Source organism: Triticum aestivum, chromosome 7A, assembly GCF_018294505.1.
Source record: "Triticum aestivum cultivar Chinese Spring chromosome 7A, IWGSC CS RefSeq v2.1, whole genome shotgun sequence".
NCBI lineage: Eukaryota > Viridiplantae > Streptophyta > Magnoliopsida > Poales > Poaceae > Triticum > Triticum aestivum.
This window is the reverse complement of record NC_057812.1, coordinates 389,007,389-389,018,573: the sequence shown is the minus strand read 5'-3', so window position 1 is coordinate 389,018,573 and position 11,185 is coordinate 389,007,389. Positions and strand designations below refer to the sequence as shown.

Here is an 11,185-nt window from a genome sequence, read left to right as displayed (position 1 = left end):
AAAAGAAACGCAAGGCTTTTGCGTTTTCTCGAAGAAAAAAAACTTCCTTAAGCCTTAACATACATTCAGAGTCAGAACTGAACATGAAGATATCAACCCTGTAGTTATATTACAGGTTACTGGTAGTAATTAGCAAGAACATGAAATGTGCCAACAGAAGAGGAGCTAACAAAGAAAAAAAAAGGGCAACCTGGTGCATGTAGCTCCCGCTTGCGCAGGGTCCAGGAAAGGGTCCGACCACTTTGGGTCTATAGTACGCAGCCTTTCCCTACATTTCTGTAAGAGGCTGTTTCCAGGACTTGAACCCATGACCTCATGGTCACTGCGCCAAGGCTCCCCTTCAGGAGCTAACAAAGAAGAAAAATTAATTTCTATATGCTTGCTTCTATAATATTATTTCTAGGCACATCCATGTGGCCTAGAGTTAAGGCACAAGCTTGTTGAGGAGGTTGCCCCTCTCTTTCAAAAGAAGATAAGTGGTTCCTCGGCCCATTGTCAAATTTTTTTATATGAATAATAGCACTTTATTTTGGGAGGATAGCAATCTGGTAGACTTCAAAATAAAACCATCAGGTGCAAACGAGAAGGAATAGGCCACACCATATATGCTATATTGATGAGGATATATAATATATGCACGTCAAGACATGTAGATAACAAGGAAATTAAGTCCCATCCAGAACACATACATGTTGACTCCAAAACACATACATTCGGAACCCCGGTTGCATATCATCAACTGTCTGTTTGCTACAGTAAACTAATAGCACCACCTACCAAATTCCAGTGATCATCGGTAACAGGAAAGCCAGTTATTCGATGCTCCACCAGCCTCTCAAGAGCTGCTCAATTAGAAAAGGCTGCCATTAGGAAATGGGTGATATTCTAATGACAGAAACCAAGGCAAAACGTCAAGGCAAACAAAGCACCTTCATCTACTGAAGTGGATGGTTTCACAACATGGAGTTGTTCCCTTTTAGTCATAAAGTCACGAACAGTGTAAACTCCACCACCCTCCTGAAAAGCAAGAAATCCTGAGATCAATGAATTCTTAAAACAAACTACATACAAATACTTCCATCTGGAAACAGAAAGTCGAATAATTTATGGTTTTATGCCCAATATACATTAAATAAAGCCATGATCCTTGCACAAAAGATTAGAACCAGATACATCATCATGCAAAAGATATTTGTTGGAATGTTTCCCAGCTCAATAAATGTGATGTTGCTTGTTCTCTGAATAAACTCAGTGTTATACATTTATATTACTTTGTAATGTGCAGTGACACAAAAACATCACGCTGTCAAAAGAACATTAAAGAATAAAATGTAAACAACTAATAGCGGGACTAATACACCCAAAATAGATATAGAAGAACAACGCATAAGAGTTATCAGAACTTAAGAGAGGCTCACGAGTCGTTCATGAGAGCTTAAAAGCATTGTGTACTTTCAAAGGGAAAAAATCATCAACTTTGCTCCCGATTTGTATGCGATGATGAAGCATTTGATTGTTTATTGTAAACAGTAGCTCAGTGCCAGTGCGTTGCTATGGAACCACAAAAAAGCTGAGGAGTTGGCCACATGGCATGGAAGGGCAAAGCATAAGGCTGTGTTTGGTTCAGCTTCAGCTGCCAACTTTTGGGTCCAAAAGCTAGAAGCTGAACCAAAGGGTTGGAAGGTATTTACCCACCTTTGCCACTAGTAAGTGGAAAAACATTTTGTTCTTATTCCTGCTACACAGTGCGCGTGAGAAGACAGCCACCGCCGCCACCGCCTAGGGTTGGCTCGCCGGTGGCAGCACATCCCCTCCAGCCGGCCGGCCGTGGCCGTGCCACCGCCACTGCCGGATGGAGCAGATCTCGACAGCGAGTAAATCCCTAGCATCCACCGCCACTTCTGCCGGCCCTGCTGGCCAGAACCTCCCCAGCCCAGCAGCGCCTCTGTTCCTCCAGGCTCCAGCCGTGCCTTCCTCCCTCGAGCAACACCTCCCTCCCAGCCAGCGTGTGCGGCCCAGCAATGCCACTGCACACCGGGATGAGATGATGGTCATTTCTTTTTCTTTTTTGCAGTATTCCTGAACATGTATTCCTGGAGTATTTCTTTTGTGGACTTGGAAGTTGAAAAGGCTGTAGATTGCAGATTGTGACACCTACTTGCTTGTTTAACAAGAGTTGGTGAAAAACTGCACTAGTTACATGGGTGGTGTTGTGTGATTGCAGATTGATGAGTATCTACCTCCAGTGCTACGACAGGGGGTGGCATCAACACAAGTGATCCCATTCAAGAGGAGGAGAACGAAGATACCATAAACAATATTCGTAGTAGTAGGATAGCTAATGCTTCTTCTGTGAGGTTAGCTATGTTGATGGAGGCCATCATCATGGGAGGGTTGCAGGCAGTGACTGAAACAACCATAGGACGGTTGCAAGATATGAAACTGAAATTCAGAGACGCGGAAGGATGGGCATATGTTAAAAATAAGACACGAAAAGAGCTATTTGGGAAGAAAGAGGGTAGCACAATGACGTCTTTGTTTGAATAAGTAAATTTGTTTGATCTATATGAATTGTCTATTGTCATAATTTTCTTTCCAAGATGATCGTTCATTAGCCTACCAATGTACGAATTGTTGCTTTACAGTCAATTAGCATATAAACATTAGCATAGCACAATGACGTCTTTCATCGCATATTTGTTGCTTTACAGTCAATTAGTAAATTTACTTGATCTATATGCTATTCTATAGCATGCGGAGAGTTGGTTAGTAAGAGTGGAGGAGCTAAAACTCATAGCAATGTTTTGAGTTCGAGGCTAATCCCGTATTTGTTTATTTATGCCTTCTACAAGAGATTGGTCCCACGCTAAAGTAAGACGATATTTGTTTACTTATACCTTTTACAGCTGGTTCTACATATGAGTAAGTGTGCAATTGTTTATTTGTTCCTTTAGCAAGAGTGATGGTCCTCAATGAGTATGTAGTACATCTATTGAACTTTTGCAGGCTTGTTTGCCCCATGTGTGAGTACGAATGGAGAGTGAGGAGTGAACTCACAACCAACTCCAATCTTCACAGGTAGGAAAGATACAAGGACATCTAAAAAGTAAGAACCACATGTTAGAGCTTCACTAACGGTACATTAATTCTTCAAGTGGCATATGTGTCCCAAATGACATTCATAATCGTTGACAAGGATCCTAGCAGGCTACTTCCTTAACCATTTTTTTACTAGAAACATGAATGCCCTCATCACCAAAGCAGCGCAGCGCACACGCTTTTTTACTAGAAACATGAATACCCTCATCACCAAAGCAGAGCAGCGCACACACAGGTGATCAAATGGAAAATTTGGCATACATCTATCTATGCAGATTGACATGCAAGAACATGGGCATCTCCCTAATGGCACTGTAATTGTTGGATAAGTCTGTGTACTAGGGTCTTTGTAGGGCTGCAGCACATGGTCCTTGTGGCAGTTAGGATAGAGTTCCTGACCATCAAGGACTGGCAGTTAGGATAGCATCTTAGACCAGCATCTTAGACTAGCATCTTAGACTGGCATCTTAGTAGCATCTCAGCATATGCTTGGCTAGCTAGCAGCCTATAAGTATGTATCCCCAACCCCTCAGGTTGGCATGGCATTGTGTGAGAAATAAACCAACGAAAATTGTCCCAACTCTCCTAGTGTCATCCACAACTATCAATGCTCAGGTTCAAAGGTCCAACAAGTGGTATCAGAGCCAAGTTATCTTGTACCCTGAGCATTTCTTGTGAGCAGCCCAAGTCGGTAGCAGCAGCTGCTCCGTCTGCCTCTGGTTACTTTCCTCCCTCCGGACTGTCGAGCAGCAGTTCGTCTTCAACAGCCTCCTCTTCACGCAACAGCCCCCCTGCAGCGAGCCATGTCTGCAGGTCGCTCTCAGCACACGGCTACCTCGAGCATGCGGCGCCGGCAGGAGGCCGAGCGCGCCGTGGCAGAGGAGCGTGAGCGAGCAGCTGTAGCAGCAGCTGCTGCGGCAGCAAGGGTGTCGAGGCTGGCTGCAGCGGAGTTGGCAGCAGCCAAAGCGGAGGTAGAAGCAGCCAGGGCGGAGTTAGAAGCAGCAGCAGCAGCGGACGCAGCACGTGAGGCTACGGCAGATGCCAAAGCACTCCGCGGCGGCTCCGGCAGCTCCAACAGCTCCGCGCCTGCGGACGATGGCGCTGACGCAGACCGCGCCAAAGTGGCGCAAGAGCGGACGGCGCAGTGGGCAGCCGAGCACGCCCGCGCTCCAGGTGGAGGTGTGCACCGCGACGGCGGCTGCAACGACCAGGACCGCGGCCTCTACGAGGTCCGGACTGTGGTCAGGGATGTTGGTCCCAGTGCTGGGTGGCCTACCCTCACTAAAACCAACTACGTCGAGTGGGCCGGGATCATGAAGGTCAGGCTCCAGGTGCGGCGCATGTGGGAGGCAGTCCAGGACAGCAACGTCGACCACCAAGAGGACCGACGGGCGCTGGACGCCCTCATCGCCACAGTCCCGCCCGAGATGCAGTTCTCGCTTTCCAGCAAGCGGACTGCCAAGGAAGCTTGGGACGCCATCGCCGCGGCACGCATCGGCAGCGACCGTGCTCGCAAGTCCACTCTGCAAGCACTTCGTAAGGAGTGGGAGAGCCTGGCTTCCAAGCCAGGTGAGGACGTTGATGACTTTGCTCTCCGTCTCAACACTCTGCTGCAGAAGTTGGTGAAGTTTGGTGATGCCACCTACACCGAGGAGAGAGCTGTCGAGAAGCTCTTTCGGTGCATCCCCAAGAAGTACAAGCAGATGGCTCGGTCGATCGAGTCCTTGCTGGACCTCTCCACGATGACAATCGAGGAGGCGATAGGTCGCCTCAAGGTCGTCGACACCGACGAGCCACAGCCTTCCTCGGGGCCCATCACCACCGGCGGGAAGCTGCTCCTAACTCAGGAGCCGTGGGATGCCAGCCTAGGTGACAGGAAGAAGGGGGAGCCTTCTTCCACGACGGGCGGCCGCAAGCATGGCAAGCAGCGTAAGACGCGAAGAGGCCCCCCGGGTAGGGCACAAGGACGTGCCGAAGGGGACGCCCGCGGAGGCGCCAAGGACGGCACCGCTGGCAAGCCCAAGCCGGCACAAGACAACAGCTGCCACAACTGTGGCCGGTTTGGCCATTGGGCCAATGAGTGTCGGCAACCACGACAAGGCCAGGCTCACGTCGCACAGGCGAAGGAGGAGGAGACGGCTCTGTTCATGGCGCATGCAAGCATTGAGCTATCTTCAGCGACACCAGTCGCAAAAGCTCTCATCCACCTCGACGAGCCAAAGGCACACGCTCTTCTCGGCGATGCCTCCGGGAAGGACAAGACTACGGGGTGGTGCCTCGACACCGGCGCCACCCACCACATGACCGGTCGAAGGGAATTCTTCGCCGAGCTCGATTCCGATGCGCGAGGCTCCGTCAAGTTTGGGGATGCCTCCGCTGTGGGAATTAAGGGCGTCGGCTCCGTCATCTTCACCACCAAGACGGGAGAGCACCGGCTGCTCACCGGTGTCTACTACATCCCCGCGCTAAGGAACTCCATCATCAGCTTGGGACAGCTGGATGAGAACGACTCACGCGTGCTGATTGAGCATGGGGTCCTACGCATCTGGGATCGCCAGGGTCGCCTTCTCGCCAAGGTACCCAGAGGTGGAAATCGACTCTACGTCCTTGATGTGCAGGTGGCACAACCGGTCTGTCTCGCTGTCCGACGGGACGACGAGGCGTGGCAATGGCATGAGTGCTTTGGGCATCTTCACTTTGAGGCCCTGAAGCGTCTAAGTGCCAAGGAGATGGTACGAGGCCTGCCATGCCTCAACCATGTGGAGCAGTTCTGCGACATCTGCGTACTGACGAAGCAGAGACGACTCCCCTTTCCCCAACAAGCGAGTTTTCGGGCCAAGGAGAAGCTGGAGCTCGTGCACGAAGACTTGTGCGGCCCGGTGACGCCAGCCACACCAGGAGGTCGACGCTACTTCCTGCTGCTCGTCGACGATCTCTCTCGCTACATGTGGGTTATGATTCTCGGCAGCAAGGGAGAAGCGGCGGACGCCATTAGGCGCGCGCAGGCTGGTGTGGAGGCGAGAGCGGCCGCAAATTGCGCGTGTTGCGCACTGACAACGGCGGCGAATTCACGGCGGCTGAATTCGCGTCGTACTGCGCCGATGAGGGCATCCAGCGCCACTACTCCGCGCCGTACAGCCCGCAGCAAAACGGAGTCGTCGAGCGGCGCAACCAAACGGTTGTGGGGATGGCTCGGGCTCTCCTCAAGCAGCGAGGGATGCCGGCTGTTTTCTGGGGAGAGGCGGTGCTGACGGCCGTCTACATCCTCAACCGCTCGCCTACTAAGGCACTCGACGGCAGGACACCGTATGAGGCCTGGCATGGGCGGAAGCCGGCGGTTTCCCATTTGCAGGTCTTTGGCTGTCTTGCGTTCGCTAAGGAGCTTGGCCACATCGGCAAGCTCGACGACAGGAGCACTCCGGGAGTCTTCATCGGCTATGCGGAGGGCTCAAAGGCCTACCGCATCCTCGACCCAAAGACACAGCGTGTGCGCACGGCGCGAGACGTTGTGTTCAATGAAGGGCGAGGGTGGCAATGGGACAAGGCGGTGGACGACGGCGCGACGCCGATGTATGACGACTTCATTGTCGAGTACGCTCACTTCAAGGAAGCCGGGGGAGCAAGCAGCTCCTCTCCGCCGGGCACGTCTACCCCGGCCCCCAAAACTACATCGACTCCGGTGCCCGCTACGCCGACGACACCACAACTGGCGACGCCGCATACTCCAGCCCCGGCAGTCACCACTCCGGGTTCGTCTTCATCAGCACCAACTCACGCAGAGCACAACCCGATGAAGTTCGCTTCCCCGCTCACTCACAACGAGGAGCGGGTCGACGCGTGGTATGGAGGCGAACAGCTGCGGTATCGCACGATGGATGATCTACTCGGTGACCAGCCGGTGCCGGGATTGATGCCACGTGACCTAGAGGCGCAGCTACAACTCGCGTGTGAGGACGGCGAACCACGGTCCTTTGCAGAGGCCGAGAGAGATGCGGCATGGCGCGCCGCGATGCAGTTGGAGATGGATGCGGTCGAGCAAAACCGCACCTGGGAGCTCGCTGACCTCCCTCGTGGTCACCGCGCAATCACCCTTAAGTGGGTGTTCAAGCTGAAGAGGGATGGAGCCGGCGCCATCATCAAGCACAAGGCTCGTCTGGTGGCCCGAGGCTTCTTGCAGCAGGAAGGAGTCGATTTCGACGACGCCTTCGCTCCCGTGGCACGAATGGAGTCTGTGCGACTCCTCCTTGCGCTGGCTGCCCAGGAGGGCTGGCGTGTCCATCACATGGATGTCAAGTCGGCATTCCTCAACGGTGACTTGAAGGAGGAAGTCTACGTGCATCAGCCACCGGGTTTTGCGATTCCCGGCCAGGAGGGTAAGGTACTCCGCCTGCGCAAGGCCCTCTATGGCCTACGGTAGGCACCTAGGGCGTGAAACGCCAAGCTGGACTCCACGCTAAAGAAGATGGGCTTCGAGCAAAGCCCGCATGAGGCGCTGTCTACCGACAGGGCAGTGGAGGAAATGCCCTGCTGGTGGGCGTCTATGTTGACGACTTGGTGATCACCGGCACCAAAGATGCAGAGGTAGCGGCATTCAAGGAAGACATGAAGGCCACCTTCCAGATGAGTGATCTGGGGCTCCTCTCCTTCTATTTAGGGATTGAGGTGCACCAGGATCACTCCGGGATCGCGCTTCGACAGTCCGCCTACGCCAAGCGCATCGTTGAGCTAGCTGGGCTCACCGGCTGCCATCCAGCTCTCACTCCGATGGAGGAGAGGCTGAAACTGAGCCGCGACAGCACAACAGAGGAAGTGGATGCTACGCGGTACCGATGCCTTGTGGGGAGCCTTCGCTACCTCACCCACACACGGCCGGACCTAGCATTCTCCGTCGGCTATGTCAGTCGGTTCATGGAGCGACCGACGTCGGAACACCAGCAGGCAGTGAAGAGGATCATCCGCTACATAGCAGGGACCCTCGACCACGGCCTCCACTACCCTAGGTGTCCGGGGGCAGCACACTTCGTCGGGTACAGCGACAGCGACCATGCCGGCGACATCGACACCAGCAAGAGCACGAGCGGGATCCGTCTCTTCCTCGGCAAGTGTCTCGTGAGCTGGCAATCAGTCAAGCAGCAGGTGGTGGCCCTGTCCAGCTGTGAGGCTGAGTACATAGCGGCCTCCACCGCCTGCACTCAGGCGCTTTGGCTCGCTCGACTGCTTGGTGATCTTCTCGTTCAAGACACCAGAACGGTGCAGCTCCTGGTGGACACAAGTCCGCCCTGGCCCTGGCAAAGAACCCCGTGTTCCACGAACGGAGCAAGCACATCCGGCTGAGGTATCACTTCATCCGCAGTTGTGTGGAAGAAGGGAGCATCGAGGCGAGCTACATCAACACCAAGGATCAGCTCGCAGACCTGCTCACCAAGCCTCTTGGGAGGGTCAAGTTCCTCGAGCTTTGCTCCAGGATCGGGATGATTCAACACTCCCACAAGACGACGTACAAGACTTAGGGGGAGAATGTTGGATAAGTCTGTGTACTAGGGTCTTTGTGGGGCTGCAGCACATGGTCCTTGTGGCAGTTAGGATAGAGTTCCTGACCATCAAGGACTGGCAGTTAGGATAGCATCTTAGACTAGCATCTTAGACTGGCATCTTAGTAGCATCTCAGCATATGCTTGGCTGGCTAGCAGCCTATAAGTATGTATCCCCAACCCCTCAGGTTGGCATGGCATTGTTTTAGAAATAAACCAACGAAAATTGCTCCAACTCTCCTAGTGTCATCCACAACTATCAATGCTCAGGTTCAAAGGTCCAACAGTAATCAGACATGCATATGCATAAACTCCGTCCTACAGAAGTAATGAGAGACACGGTTCAGCCGAGATAAAAAAAAAATGTCCACATACTCCCAGGTTATCCTGCAGAACAACTTTAATTAGCTCAGGCACATACAAAGATCTTTGCGGGCAGCTAAAATGATACAATAGCAACGACATCAGTTGGAACCTATAATCCAAATATGCCGCATCCACCCGTCTGATCTAACATAGGACTCGTATAAACCCCGAATCACCGCTTCTGGCAACTATCAGCATCCAATTGCAAATACAGAAAAACAGTAAACACAAGAAGCAAGGAACGGAGCTGGGCTCACCACAACCACGGAGGTGTGGTGCGGCAGGTTGCCTCTGGCGGCGGTGACCGCGAACGCGCCGACGGATGAGGCTGGGGGCCGCACGAGGGGAGCACCGGAAGACATCCGTGGCATTGCAGACAGACGAGACCGCCGCCCGCCAGCGACGGCCGGGCAATCGAAGGAGAGGAGCAGCAGCCTGGCGGCCATGGTGCTAGTCCCCTCTTCTCTCTCCCTCGAACCGCACTCGCGTCGGGTTCGCTCGCGGCTGGAAACTGGTGATGGGAGGGAAGGCCGAGGGTGCGGAGGAACCTGTGGCTCGGCCTGCCCTGCTTGAAGAGATGAAACCTTTTTTTTTTGTGGGGGGAGGGGGGCGTTAACCTATGGACGTCATAACTGTCGAAACGACTCCTTGGCGATCGATCGCGGCGGCGATCGATTCCGACCGCGCGTGGAGCACGTTCTGTTCTCTTTCCCTTTCCTGCTAGTTTCCTTTTTGGAAAACCCACTCGACCACTCAACCGCATCTTATCCTATCCCCTACGCCTCGCCTCCCTACTCTGCCCTGCCGCTTCCCCTCCTCGCCGGCGGCTCCTCCCTCGCGGCAGCGACCAATACGGCGAGACGACGCGGCCGCACGAGCGGCGGCGAGGTCAGCGGTGAATACGGCGAGGCGCCGCGTCCGCACGGGCGGCAGGGGCCAATACGGCAAGGCGGAGCGGCCGCACAGCCGCCGCGATGTCCAGGGGCGGAAGCGGCCAATACAGCGAGGTGGTGTCTGTCCGGCGGCCGTACGTCCTCCTGCTTGGGCTCGACCTCCCGCTGTGCGTCCCCACCGGCATCACCAAGCTTCCCAGCCGCGTCCGCGTCGGCTCCGAGGATGTCCCGGTACCCCCCCCCCTCCCCCTCCCCCAATCCCTCTTCCTTCCGATGAGTTCATAGCTGATGGCGGCCACGTTCTCTGTGCTCACGAACACCCAGTTTTAACAGGGGAGCAGCACATGGATGTCAATTTTTTGGCACCTCTGCTCTCATAAAACTAGTATGGATAGGTTCGTCAGGCACACCTTTGCTCGTTTTCAGCATGAGGAGGAAGAAAATGATTTAATTTCTTTGGAAGGACTAATCCTGTGAGGATGCTGTACAAGAAAATAGGAGCAATATGGATCTCAAAACTGAAGAAAAGCAGGCCACCTTAGTGGATCTGTGCTCAGAAAAGAGGATTGCTTACTGTTTCACAAAAATAGGATTTTTCTAAGCCATCCTCTGTTTATTAGGCCTTTTTCTAAGCCAGTCAAAATTACCAGGATAAAATCAGGGATTAAATGAGCGTTGGTTTGAACTCGACAAATATATTTTATCAGTTAACCATGTTATGTAGCTACTGCATTGTCTTGCCGATAATCGTCTTCACACACGAGATATCAATTTGTATGTGTGATTTCATTTGAATCTCGTAAGCCATAAAATTATATTTGGCATCATCTGGTAGCCGGAACAATGTTTAGTGTTTACTCACTCAATGTGGGTTGGGTCCTATCTTGCTTTTGTTTACTATACTCCTACTTGTTTATGTTAGCAATTAGAAAACCTAAGATTTAGGGCCCAATTCCAGGCCCCATGACTAATTTGTTAATGCATTAACCAAATGTGAAATGTGGCAGCATCAGCATGAGTATCGGGGGCCATCCTCCTTGGGATTTTGTCACTCTGTTTTTCTTGCTGGTCAAAGTGCGAGTACTGACAGGGGTTTTTGTTCTCAGATTTGGCCACCGGAGAGGATTGGTTCGATTGGTTCAAAGGAGTAGGACACGGGTAAATTGAATTCTTTTGCCATTAATTTACCTTTTGCCAATTTTCCCACAACCATCCAAGTCAGAGTATAAGCGACAGTTCATACGATGCAGCCAGGCCCTGCATTTGTTGGTGCATCTTGATGTCTACCATTTGATA

General features: G+C 52.7%; 1 protein-coding gene across 7 annotated transcripts in view; it reads right to left on the bottom strand.

Moving 5' to 3' along the window:
* LOC123147009 (CBS domain-containing protein CBSX2, chloroplastic) overlaps positions 1 to 9,609 on the bottom strand; it is a 44,763-nt gene extending 35,154 nt beyond the window's left edge. For 4 of the 7 annotated variants that reach the window (XM_044566266.1, XM_044566264.1, XM_044566263.1 and 1 more), the window contains exons 1-3: positions 9,254 to 9,607; positions 930 to 1,017; positions 778 to 842 (exon numbers count right to left, since the gene is read on the bottom strand). In XM_044566266.1, coding sequence (XP_044422201.1) covers positions 778 to 842; positions 930 to 1,017; positions 9,254 to 9,442 — 342 coding nt within the window. In that variant the 5' untranslated portion in view covers positions 9,443 to 9,607. Of the gene's footprint in view, positions 1 to 777; positions 843 to 929; positions 1,018 to 9,253 lie in introns of all 7 variants that reach the window. The other 3 variants (XM_044566267.1, XM_044566268.1, XM_044566265.1) reach the window with 2 other exon arrangements.
* Positions 9,610 to 11,185: the final 1,576 nt, after the last annotated feature.